We start from the raw sequence: 13,087 nt of genomic DNA, 5'->3' as shown, positions 1-13,087 counted from the left end.
ATAGATTCGATGATGCCCTGCCAGATAAAAAAATATAATCTATGAAGCGACGATAAAACTTAATCTTATCACCATAGATGGATAGAATGTACTCCCTCTCATATTTTTCCATATACAGATTGGCATACGACGGGGCTAAATTTGAGCCCATAGCCGTTCCGGATAGCTGCAGATAGTATCTATCTTTATATGGAAAATGATTTTTGTATAATACCAAAGTCGCCAGCTCTACTAAAAATTCTGTCAGAATGTGTTTGGAAGATCTTGTCATCAAAGCTTCCCTCAACGTCTCTATAACTTCCTCATGGGGAATCACAGTATAGAGCGAATTCACATCCATGGTGGCTAAAATTACATTCTCTAAGACTCCAATGTCTCTAATTGGCTGCAAAAACTGTTCAGTGTCGCAGAGATGAGTGGAATTACCACACACCAATGGTTGTAGTTCACTCTCTACAAAGATAGCTAAAGGCTGTAACACCGATCCCTGAGCAGAAATGATCGGTCTGCCTGGTGGTTTCACCAATGATTTATGAACCTTTGGCAGTGTATATATAATTGGACATTGTGGTTTATCCACCTTTAGAAACTTAAATTCATTGTAGTCGATCCACCTCTGCGTGGGCATGACTCAGGACAACATCCACTTGGGCTTTGATTTCATCAACTGGTCTGGTAGCTAAATTCATATATACATTTTCGTCACTATATATGCGCGCAGGTGGTTCAATAAGTAAGGTAACAAGACCTGTGTGTAATCTTCTCTATTTCTAATTTCCCACCAGGCCAGAGCAGGTAGACCACTGCTTCCCCTGCGCTTCATATCAGTCATACTGTCCCAACATCAGCTGTAAGATGGCTAAAAAATGGTCAGACATTGAGGTGCCTAAGTGTGATCAGATTTCTGCGTCTAAATGGCACATCAGCAGCTGAATTTCATAGACAACTTGTCGAGGTGTCTGGTGATTACGTCATGTCACGGAAACAGGTTTGGTGCGCTGCCTTTGACAACAGTAGGACAGACATTCAAGATGAGCAGGGATCTGGCCAACCAAGCACGTTCACCACAGATGACCATTTGTGCCGCATTGAGATTCAGGAGGACAAACGTATTCAGGTTATTGATATCGCTGATGAACTGAATATCTCAGTGGGTACTGTGCACAACATAGTTCATGAGCAACTGCGGTTCAGCAAGCCGTCATGTCCTGGCTTTAGGCACTTCAAACTGATTTATCCTATGCTGGGATGGATGCCTTGGTGCCTCATTGGAGCAAATGCTTAGACAAGTATGAGGACTACGGGGGTGATTCAGCATCGACCGGAATTGCAAAGCTGCACGCAGACAGCTTTGCAATTCCGTCCACGCTAATATGCAAATGCAGCAGGTGTATGACACCCCCTGCTGCAGTTGTGATTCCAGCACTGCGCAGGCTGGTATACCCATCGCGATCATCTGTGGTTGCGATGGTGGACGGTGCCGGAACGCCAGCCAGCTGAGTAAATAGCTTACTCAAGCTGGCCGGCTTTCGAGGCCAGGACACTGCATCGGTCGACGCAGTCCCTGGCCTTGCCACTCCCAGAAAATGGGGGCGGATAAGCCAGTTTCCAGAAACGGTGGCCGACCCCGCCCCTTTAAATGCCTCTGCCTGTCAATCAGGCAGAGGCACAGAAGTGGCTGCATGTGACTACGCAGGACCCATTCTGCACATGCGCAGAGGGCCTGATTCAGAGCCGGACGCTCTGACCAGAGCGCTCGCTCTGAATCAGGGCCCTCCACCATTAAAATGGTGCGTCCTCCTGGACGCTCGTATAGCTGTGGGTGACCACCCACAGCATATACGAGCGTCCAAAAAGATGGTCGCGATGGTCTTGACCATCACGACCATCGGACTTGCGACGGAAACCCTGCGGTAGGGTTTCCCAGCCACAAGCCCTGGAGTGATTCGTAGGCGTTCCCATGGGAACGCCTCCGTCTGGCAGGCACGCCCACCAAAGGGGGCGTGCTGTCAATCAACATCGACAGCACGCCCCCTTTGGTGCGAGACCCGGAGCGACAGCTTGGCTGTCGCAGTCCGGGTCTCGCGCATGCGCACGACGGAGCTCCCTCCGTCGTGCGCATGCGCAGTGGGGAACATCGACCCACTTGCGAGCGTACTGCCGCTTGCGAGTGGGTCTGAATGACTCCCAGAATCCCGATAAACGGGAATCAGCCCCTATGTGGAAAACTAATCTGTACCAAGGCCATACTACTTATTCATTTATTTACTACCAGTTAATTATACAGTGCACACATAGGCCCTGATTCAGAGCCGGACGCTCTGACAGAGCGCTCGCTCTGAATCAGGGCCGGCCTTCTGGTTTTGTAGAACGGCCTCCTGGCCGCTCGCATAGCTGTGGGCGAGCGGCCAGGAAGATGGTCGCGATGGTCAAGACCATCGGGCTTGCGACGACACCCTTGTGCTAGGGTCTCGTTGCCGCAAGCCCCAGAGAGATTTCGGCTCTAACAGAGCCAAAATCTCTCCCACTGACATCACTCGTGATGTCAGTGGGGCCGCCCCCAAACGGAGGTGTTCACATGGGAATGCCTCCGTTTGGGCAGCCACTCCCCCGGCCCGCCCACCAAAGGGGGCGAGCCGTCACTCAACATTGACAGCTCGCCCCCTTTGTTGCGAGACCCGGAGCGACGGAGTGCCCGTCGCTATCCGGATCTCACGCATGCGCACAACGGAGCCGGCTCCGTCGTGCGCATGCGCACTGGCCCACCATCGACCCGGTTGCGAGCGCACAGTGCTCGCGACCGGGCCTGAATCAGGCCCATATTCCGCAGTGCTTTACAGAGAATGTTTGTCCATTCACGTCAGTCCCGGCCTCAGGGTTATACTTATATGTACGAGTTGAATGAAATTGCGCAATTAGAGGTCTTGTTACCTTGGGGCCCATTTGTCATTGATCACTTTTGCAATGCGATCAGTGCATGCCAGTAACTCCCCTCATCGCATTGCAAAAAGCGATCTCTTCGGCCCAGATGTATCATCTGGGACATGGCCTCCGAAAGGAGCCCGTCCCTGCAATGTCTCCAGAGAGCTGCTGGCCACTACAGGGGGTGGTGTGCATGTGCAGTCTCGTGGACTGCACATGCACATACGCCATAGCCAGGGGACGGGGAGGGTTTCGGCGGATCCCTCCGCCGGCTAATAGTGCGGTGTGTAGTCCATAGGCTACAGCGGCTAATGCCATGTTCAGATGGCGTTAGCTGCCGAGGCCAATATCTGGAATGCATCGCATTCCGGATATTAGTAAATTTGGCAGCATCGCTTCCCCCATAGAGACCTATGGGGGAGGCGGCTACCAGCGGTAATGGAGGGATCACAGCAGGTATCGGAGATACCTGCTGTGGTCCCTCCTTAATACATCCGGGGGATACTTAGAGCCGTATTCAATTTGAGCAGACCCTCAATACTTTTCTGCCTCTCAGGACTTTTCGCCTACTTCGCCTGTTTTGCAGGCGGAAAAGTATCGCGCGCGTGCCCGCGTATCACCGTATTCAATTTGAAAGTAGGTGAAAACGGGATCTGGCGAAACTTTAACAAGCGGAAAGTACTGTCAGATTTGGGGAAATCAGCCTGACACCCCCCAAAAGATGCTCTGACATGGGGGTTGGCTATGGTACCCCCGATTTGGCTTGCTGAAGGGATTTGGTGTTTTTAAACGGGCTCAATAGCTGCTAAATAGCGTTTTTGTATAAGTGCTGAAGAATAGTATTCTGGAGGGTATTTTGCAGAAAATAACTTATCCCAGAAAATTTGGGGTACTTGAAAATGGGGGCCAGCATATTTTAAAGTTGCTAAAGTTAAGTTTAAAAAAATCGTGAAAAATCCACCTGCCGCAAGCCCCTGCAATGAAAAAAAACACATGGGGCATACTTGGGGACCCCCCCCCGAGTCAAGTTCGCTAGTTTATAACTTTGTCCCCCAACATTTTTTTTTCGCCCTCAAATTCAAAGTGATTTTTTGGGGTGTTCTTAAGTCTTTTTTTTTAAATTGACACAGATTACCTTTGGGGGACTGTCTGAAGGCTGCATGGGGTTCCGGCAACGTTGCACCCCAAAACCCCAATTCTGCACTTTTTTCCGCCTGCTATTCATAGGCGAAACTTTTCCGCCTATTACATTGCATTGACTTTCCGCCTAGGCAGAAAGTCTTCCAAATTGAATACGGAGTAAAATCAAAACATTTGAAAATGATGTCATCAACGAAAAGTTTCCGCCAAAGACACGCGAAAACGGCTTTTCGCCTCAAATTGAATACGGGCCTTAGTATTTGAGGTGAACCCCCGAAAACGGGTGTTTTCATGGATTTTACCTCAAATACATTTTGTAAATGGGCCCCCTTATCTATTGAACCACCCTCGTATATAACCAGCTGGGATCCAGGTTACAGACACTAAATGCATTATAGTTTTATATTTACTTTGCATTTGTTTGGTATTATTAATATATGATGGAAAACAGTATGTCACCGCTCAGACCATTACGAGACACCGCTACCCTGCTATGAGCAGTGCGGTGAGTGAGACTGTGATGACGAGAGCTCTGATGCTGCCGCAACTGAGCCGTAGTACTCTCTCAGTGTGCGTGAGCCGGGCGGTCACTGGCAGGTGCTGGAAGCACGTGTGTGCGGGTCTCGCTTCCTGCTTGTCGCTGAGTGATGACGTAGTGCAGTGCTGCTGATACCTCTGCCAGCAGAAGCTCTGCTGATAGCTCCAGATTCTTTATCAACCCCCAGGATGTCCCCGGCCCTGTGTGCAGGCAAAATGATGCTCTGGCTGTCTCGTAAGCTGCCCCCTGCTGGCTGTACAGGGAGCCTCCTCTTCGACAGAGGACACCGGGTCCATGTGCAGTGCTGTGCCCATTGCTCAGACTCCCAGGAAGGTCATGGGCAGGGGGGAGAGCAGCCTGCAACCCCCATGCCCACCAGACCTGCACGCCCCCTGCGCTCTCTGTCACCCCTGCACAGGGTCAGCCACATGATCTCCCCTGAGTTCATCTCACAGGAGATCAGTGTTCTCCTAACAACAGATCCAGAGATGCCTGATCCCCAGAGGAAAGAGCAGCTCAGCCCACCTCCAGCACCAGATGAGGGTGCCCTCTCGCCTCTACAGGGCACACCATTCATGCCAGGGGATCTGGTGGTTGCTGAGTACAAGAGAAGACACTATTCCATGTTCAAGAAGATGTTCGCCCTAAAAAGATCTGGCAAACTCGTGAGCAACTGGGGGGCCATCAGCCACCTGGACATCGTGGGCAAACTGCCCGGGCAGAGACTCTTTACCTCCACTGGGTTCCAGTTCCTTCTGAAAAGACCCTCTTTAGAAGAATATGTCACTTACATGAAGAGAGGGCCCACAATCTCCTACCCTAAGGTTTGCTCATGAAAACTGGCTTAAATGGGTTGATCGTGGTTTGACATCGTAACTCTACATGGGTTGGCATCGTGATTGTGCAGTTTACAGGTCACTGAACTTCATGATGAAGCTTTGCATCTGCCAAATCTTCTCTCCTTCCCATAAAACAAGTACCAGGCAGACCTCCACCCGCTGGACAGATGCTTAAGTCAAGCATCAACACCATTCTCTCCAGCTCCAAAGTAAGTAGTTCAGTGGCCAGTGGGGTGGAGGGGTATTTAATCGGGAAGAGATGGAGCATGGCAAAAAGAAGGGAGGATTGTGGGGTTTAGGCCTGTGACCTGCACAATACCACTGATGCCAACTTTGCAATGTTAAACTCAGTGATTACCCCAAAGGGCCATCGCTTTTGTAGGTTTTTGCCATATGTAGGTCAACAAATAATTTTAAAGCCTATCAGAAAGCGGTGGAATAATAGTGTCAGAGATGAAACGTATAGAAGCTAATGCAGAGTCGGTAGTAAATCGGCTGTTGCGTTTCTGAAAAGAGTGCACAAGAAAAATATGTATATTCGCCCATATGCAGAGCTGTACGTAACGTGAGAAGCCATCGCATCAGCGCTCATACCTGCTTTACTACTAAACGTTGTCACGTGCACCTGCACCACACTAGGTGAAAATCGGGGAGAATAAATGCACCACAATCAGGCATATAACTTTGCGTAGCCAACATTTGCGTGAACATGCGATTCTTGATCTCTACCTACGTGAGAAGGCAAAGATACGCCCAGTTACTTCTCTTCGGTCATAAGTGTAGATGCCATCTAAATATATGGTGTGGTGGTTAGGCTGCTGGGAGGCAGGGTTAAGGTTAGGATTAGGGTTAGTGTTAAGATACTAACCACCTGGTAGTCATAAAGTCATAATTCCGGCGTCAGGATTTTGAGCGCTGGAATCTTGAGCGCTGGCAACCAGTACCCAACCCGCCAGCACCTAATGGTATTTATTATAGGACTAAGCATATTCCATTGTGCTTTGCAATGTAATAAAACAGTGCTGGTGTGTACACGACGGGGGCTAATTCTGGTCACACGGAGCGGCGTCTGCGTGTTTTGCCGGTCGCACGCCTGGGACATTATGCAGATGCTGATGCACATTCACATCCAGGGAATGGCTCATAGGAACTGAGACGCCCACTTTGATCGTCTTTAGATGCTCAAAAAACGCTTAGTGCGTCTTTAGATGCAACCATCGGTCGCACCATAGAACCTCGCACCAGCCCCAGGCTGGGTGCAGATTCTCCGCCTGTGAATGAATGTGCATCTGAGTTCGCAACGACTACAGCGACACACGCCGTAACACTCCCATAAGACGAAACATCTCCGTGCGTCAGCTTAGCCACCTCCCTGTCACCACCCAAGACATTCCTGAAACTGCTACAATGCGTCCGACATCGTCAGTGCGTTCAACTCAGAAGTGGTAAGAGGGCCCTGCTCACTAGCTTACAATCTATAGGGAAATATGGTATCTGATTTCTGAGCAGAACTATTGACGGTGAGATGTGCATTTGATAAGCATGAATGCCTATACTTTTGTAAATTAAAGTGGTTGCTGTCCCGTAAAAAAATCTAAAAACAGATAAAGGAGATAGAGATGAGGATGATTGGGGGGTATGCAGTTAGGAAGCCGACGTTCGAAATGCCGACCGCTGGCTTCCCCAGTGGAGGTTCAAACGCAGGCGTGTCTGAGCATCTCAACGGCGTTTTAGAGGTGTGCATAATTAAGAGACCGCATCATAGTACTCGTCACCTGGCTTGTTTTTACACTGTAAAAACACGGAAGGGTATGGTCAACCTCAAGCGCTGCGATAGCATCCGATGTTACCCGATATACCGATGGTTGCGTACACTTCCTGGACATGACATGCACAAGTAGGCGTCTTAAAACAGGCTGGTGGGTGTCTGCATACACTATGTGATCGCTCTCTAAGAAATACTGGGCGTGCTAATGTATTGCTGTGCAATAGCACTGCCTACGCAATTTGCATACACATCATGCAAGCGATCGCATCTAGCGAGTGGCTCCGAATCAGCCCCAGAGTCCTCAAGACACCTTAACAATCCAGCTGTTACGAATAACCATGCTTGGGCACAGGTGACTTAATTAGTACCTCAGTCAGTATATCACGGATATCCTTAGAACCTGGACAGTAAAGGTGTGTACACACTGGGCGATCACTTTATCGTCCACTTTTTTACCTAAATTTTGAACGATAACGACGAACGATGCGCGTTCCCGCAGGTCGTTCGTCTTTATCGTTCATCGGGCAAACATGCAGGCGATATTGTCAGGTTGCTGCATGTTGGGGAATGGGGGCGAGAGACGGCGCTGAACGATATTGTTAATGAGTTGTTCAGCAGGTGTGCTCAATGTCATGAACGACATTGAGAACACCCTGCCAGGGACACACTAGACGATATCGCTCAGGGAGGGTGTATGCTCCTTTAGGGTGCCTTGAGGATCGACTTTGGCAACCACTACATTTATGGTACTTTGTGTTGCTATGCGTAACATAATTCTTATGTCTGTAGATGACCATTTATGTTTGTCTTATTGCTGGTCCATACACAGTGTACTCTTGTGCCATGCGTTGCTGTTAAACCCACCGGTAATCCTGTCATCTCCCACATTAGGATGTTGCAGCGATGATGATGATGATGGATCTCAGCCCTGGGGATGTTGTATTAGAGGCCGGATCAGGGTCTGGAGCATTGAGTCTGTTTTTATCACGTGCCGGTAAGTGCGTCATCAATTGTATCTAGGAGCTGAGGGTGTCTAAGGGGAAGCCCCTTCCTAAAACAACCATACCAGTTTAAGATGTTTGTTTCTACCAGAAATAAAACTTTGTTCCTACTTTCCTATATCAATGCAGACTGAAATGTTACAAATGCCTGTGTGATAGTTTAACATTGAGTGAAATGTTGCTGATTTCTGCAGTGTAACAGTGTAACCTTCTCCTTTGCAGTGGGGTCGGAGGGCTGTGTACATAGCATTGAAGTCCGTTCTGATCACCACGCCATAGCAAAAAATAATTTCCTGAGATGGAGGGATGGCTGGCAGTTGCGGTGCGGACGGCCTTGGCCGGATAATGTGCGTTTCATCAACAGAAATATACAGGATGTTTTGTCTGACTACAAGTCTGTAGCGTTTGACGCCGTAAGTATAACTTGGGTCACTGCCATTGTGAGGTGCATTTAAATAGGATCATATATTATAATTGTGCCTCTTTGTAGACTGAATAATAAAAGGGGATGGGGCGGGGCGTATTTCCACGACATTCAGTGGTAATAGGACAAAGGTTTTTTCCTAGGAGGTAAGGAAATAACTTTCCTGAATTAGGGTAATAATTCTGACGTGCTTCTGCTAATCGGCGATGAGCATGATTACTATTAATATAAAATCAGGTATAATCACTCGCTACTGAAATAGGACGATTTGTAGACCTCTCCAAATTGTCTCCCATTCCCCTTTTGTTTGTGTTCTAGGCTGCTTTGGACATGCTGAACCCACAAGTCATATTGCCAGCAATAATAAGAAACCTAAAGCAGGGGGCTGCCTGTGTCGTATACATCCCAAAGTAAGTGTGCAGGGTCCATCTGCTAATGTTTTTTTCCTCGTGAAATTCCTTGCCTGGAAAGAAGTTATATTTATACTAGTACTAGCTGAAGTACCCGACATTGCCCTAGTTTAAATTTTCAAGTTATTCAATTAAACATCCCAGACCAATTGCCACCCCTCTGTGAATTTTTCGGCCAAAGGCATCCAGCGAAAGGCTTAGGACAGGCTCCCCTGGTCAAAGTTCTGCCCAGCGTACACCAATGGGAGGTCCGACTGGGACCTCAACCCCTAGTATGTCTTCTGAGATCCAATATTACCACTTTGTGAAGTTTTCGTCCAAATCCATCCAGTGGAAGGCTAAGAACTGGCTTCCCGGCCAGGTCCAACTGGAACCCTAACCCCCCTAAAACCTGGCTAGGATCTGGACCACCTCGCTTTGGTGGTATCCCAATCGGTGCAGGGGTGTCCGAATGCATAAACGGACAAACAGGCCGACCATTGAATTTTCTATATAAGATTTTTTTCCCATCATTTGCCAGATCACTACCTAATGTGACTTACTTACAGCCACATCCCATGTCTCACCAGCCCAATGCCTCAAACCTACCTCTCTAGCCTCATGCCCCAATGTGTATCTGCCCCCGCACTCACACACAATCTGTCTGGCATCATGCCTCGTCCCCTGTGTCTGGATGGCCTCATGCACTGCCCTCGGTGACCAGTACATGTGTCCATAATGCTGTTTGGATGGCTGCTGTGCTGTCACTGAATTCATTGATCATTATATTGATGTGAAGATTACCTCTGCTGTCCAGGCGATTCACTCTTCCCCACCAAAGCACCTATTGAAACTTTTAATATAGATTGCCTGGGCAGAACATATGCAGCTACGGGGTGATGTTGCAGAACAGAAATGGTCTCCAGGGTTCGATCCCTGCCGTTTTGATGGCTATGCACAGAGGGTGAATATTAAAGAATGTTGCACAGGAGCTAGGAGCAAAGTATTTGTCTGTGTTCTACATATGGAGACTTTAGTGCGGTAGCTGTAGACAACTGATAGAACTGTTCCGTGCTTTGTGTTCTACATTTTCAGCATTACCCAGGTAATTGATCTCCTTGAGGGCATCCGATGTTGTGAGCTTGCCCTACTATGTGAGAGGGTCGTGGAAATTGCAGTAAAGGACTGGATAGTTGCACCATCGTTACAAAAAGACGGCAACATTTCTAAGAGGGTTGGACCCAAGTTAACGTTACCACCTGAATCCCTTGAAGAAACCGATAGTGAGGAGGATGAGGACCATGAAAGCCAAACCGATGGTAAGAATGTTACAGGTTTGACCTTTTCCCGAGAGGTACAAACACTTCTTTTCATGCTGCTTAGTTCTATTTAATTTTACACAAAAAAAAAATAAAAAAAATATATATATAATATATATATGATCCTAGTTGTCCTTGTTTCTTCCTATAGAGGACCTTCAACTTCCAATGAAAACTTGTGTGTTTGGGCAGATGCCTTATATTGCACGGCCTATGCCATGGCAAACAGGACATACAGGTAAATACAATTTATGCACCGTAAGATTTCTGCCGAATGCAAAACAATATGAGAAAGGAGACACAAAGGGGTAAATTTACTAAAGTGAGAGTTTTTAGAAGTGAGTTTTAAAAGTGATGTTGCCCATAGCAACCAATCAGATTCTACTTAACTAGCACCTTCTAGAAGATCATAGCTAGAATCTGATTGGTTGCTATGGGCAACATCACTTTTAAAACTCACTTTCTAAAAACTCTCACTTTAGTAAATTTACCCCAAAGACTCTTGGCTACAGGTGGGGGGTGGGGGGACTTTTGAATGCAAAATGAGAATAGGGACAAATTATTTAAATGTGATGTACGGACTAGATGTTAGTGGGGTGCAGGATGTTACTGATATAATTGTGGCTGCAGATCCATGTTCTATATACAAAACGACATGACATGTAATTGTTCTTGGAGGTGGCAGTGCCAGTATTTTCCATGGGGCGCATTTGACAACTTCCAGCCACACTTTATTTGGGCACAATCACAATCTCGTACCACATTCCTGCAATTGGTCACACCAAGCATCTACTTGCAGGCGTTTCTCAATGCAGAACGTGGCCATCTTTGCATGTACATAGCACAAACATTATATGTTCAGTGTCTGTATTTCTTCCATTTCAAAAATGACTTTTGTTGGCTGTAAGGTTTTAGCAAACAAGTTCTTATCGCTTCCCAAGAAAACGGTGAAATAAGAACAATATCACAATGAATCCACTTTATTGCTGTGTGAGTATTGCAGGCCCCTATATGTGCTTGGAATTCTTTATATCTTTATGGCAGAAATTAAATGACCATGAGAGCTGCCAGGATTATGTACTGTTGTCTGAGTGTCACCAGTACAATAACATAACCTGTTCTCCCCTCCACCTGTGTCTGCCCTCCACCTGTGCCTGCCCTCCACCTGTGCCTGCCCTCCACCTGTGCCTGCCCTCCACCTGTGCCTGCCGTAAACACATGAACAGATGCACAGACACTTGGACCTCTTACACCACCTGGCTACACTCATAAAGGTTATATTTAGACCTCTGTCTGAACAATCACAGTTACAGGGATAGGACATGTCTGACAACATTTTAGCATTATTGTTTTTATTTTATTTTATTTTTTTAAGTGCCCAGAAGAATGAAAAAAATTCAGAAAAAATATTGCACACTGAAAAGCAATGTTCGAAATAAAATAAATTTAAAAAACAAAAATCCCTTTGTAAGCATTTGAGATGATTTATTAGCGATTTATAAGGGCAGAAGCAAGAAAACAGGACACATCTGTACAGCTGTACATTCATCTTACATGACAGCAAGAAAGCAAAACATTTAATATCCAAATAAGGAACAAAAGTTTATATTTTGTATCGCTGGCATTTTAATTTGTACTATTTGCTGTTGCCTACAATATTATAACAGAAGACAGTAAATACTAGATTGAATCAAATTAATTGAAATTCACCAAAAGTGTTTGGTTTTTTTTGTTTTTTTTAGCTTTTCTTGTGCAGCTGAGGAAATTCAAACCAGCACCAAAACTTACAGAAACTGGGGCCCAAAGCTGATGCCAAGGACTCAATATATGTACATAGCTCAGTTTTTACAATATTCAATACAGTGACCTAAATTATGTCAAATAAATGGTTTATTAGAACTTTCAACTCACTGTTGTGTAATTCTATAAATATGTGCTGTTTACTGCCACACATTGTAGTGACTATTCCTATTCCTCATTGCTTGTAAACCACTCCATGGACTTGTCTGGGCGCCGGACACACCGTCCTGTCTCGCTGTTCTCTTGGTTATCTGAATGGGGAAGAGGTAGAAGACAAACATTTTACCTTGTCATTAGCTGTCAGTGTGCAGGATGTAGGGGGTGTTACAGATAACTACACAGCTGATAGATAGTACACTCCTTGCTTTCCCCACATTGCAGCTGCTTTAGCCAGTAAGAAGTGAGAGGAGCAGACAGTAACATGAGGGGGGTGTTCTGGCAGAAAACATAATACTTTTGGGGTGAAAAAAAGAGGTTGGTGTATTAGGTTATCCTCAACAAATGAGTCTGTTTAACCAGGGCCTGGAGGATTAGAAAGCAGTAGGGGGGGACTGGTCTGTGCCCCACAATATGTTTAGGAAGTATGGATGTCCTGAGTCCAGGTGGGAGATAACACGGTGCCACCAATCGCAGCAGGAAAGGTATGTTAGTCATATTTAATACCAGTCACCTGGAAGACTTTCCTTCACTAAGCAACGGAAGCTATCACACGTAAGGGGAGATCTATCAAACCTTCGAGAGAGATCAAGTGGAGGTGTTTATCATAGCAGCCAATCATCTTCCAGCTATCATTTATCTAGCACAGTCTCTAAAATGACAGCTATAAGCTGATTGGTTGCCATGGACAATTTCTCCCACTTAAACTCTCGCTAAGGTTTGATACATCTCCCCTTATGTGTGATAGCATCTGTTGCTTATTGCAGGAAAGTCCCAGTTGACTGGTCTTA

General features: G+C 46.6%; 2 protein-coding genes across 4 annotated transcripts in view; one reads left to right on the top strand and one right to left on the bottom strand.

Annotated features, from left to right (window-relative positions):
- The first annotated feature begins 4,602 nt into the window (after nucleotides 1-4,602).
- Nucleotides 4,603-12,246, top strand: TRMT61B (tRNA methyltransferase 61B). The gene is made up of 7 exons (XM_088467959.1): nucleotides 4,603-5,424; nucleotides 8,099-8,201; nucleotides 8,431-8,621; nucleotides 8,951-9,042; nucleotides 10,117-10,340; nucleotides 10,492-10,578; nucleotides 12,083-12,246. Exons 1-7 carry the CDS (start codon nucleotides 4,789-4,791, stop codon nucleotides 12,148-12,150), a joined length of 1,401 nt encoding a protein of 466 aa, XP_088324085.1. The 5' UTR covers nucleotides 4,603-4,788; the 3' UTR covers nucleotides 12,151-12,246.
- Nucleotides 11,837-13,087, bottom strand: part of SPDYA (speedy/RINGO cell cycle regulator family member A) — a 74,242-nt gene continuing 72,991 nt past the window's right edge. For 2 of the 3 annotated variants that reach the window (XM_088467961.1, XM_088467960.1), the window contains exon 7: nucleotides 11,837-12,391. In XM_088467961.1, the coding sequence (XP_088324087.1) occupies nucleotides 12,309-12,391 (83 nt within the window). In that variant the 3' untranslated portion in view covers nucleotides 11,837-12,308. The remainder of the gene's footprint in view (nucleotides 12,392-13,087) is intronic. The other variant, XR_015877734.1, reaches the window with a different exon arrangement.

This window comes from Taudactylus pleione, unplaced genomic scaffold (assembly GCF_031769625.1).
Source record: "Taudactylus pleione unplaced genomic scaffold, aTauple2 ptg000079l, whole genome shotgun sequence".
Taxonomy (NCBI): domain Eukaryota; kingdom Metazoa; phylum Chordata; class Amphibia; order Anura; family Myobatrachidae; genus Taudactylus; species Taudactylus pleione.
The sequence above is the reverse complement of the archived record's forward strand: the minus strand, read 5'-3'. Positions and strand labels throughout refer to the sequence as shown.

Coding starts and splice junctions, on each gene's coding strand:
- TRMT61B (XM_088467959.1), top strand. CDS start 4,789: ATGTCCCCGGCCCTGTGTGCAGGCAAAATGATGCTCTGGCTGTCTCGT. Junction 9,043..10,116: donor TGTGTCGTATACATCCCAAA/GTAAGTGTGCAG, acceptor CTACATTTTCAG/CATTACCCAGGTAATTGATC. Junction 10,341..10,491: donor CCATGAAAGCCAAACCGATG/GTAAGAATGTTA, acceptor TTCTTCCTATAG/AGGACCTTCAACTTCCAATG.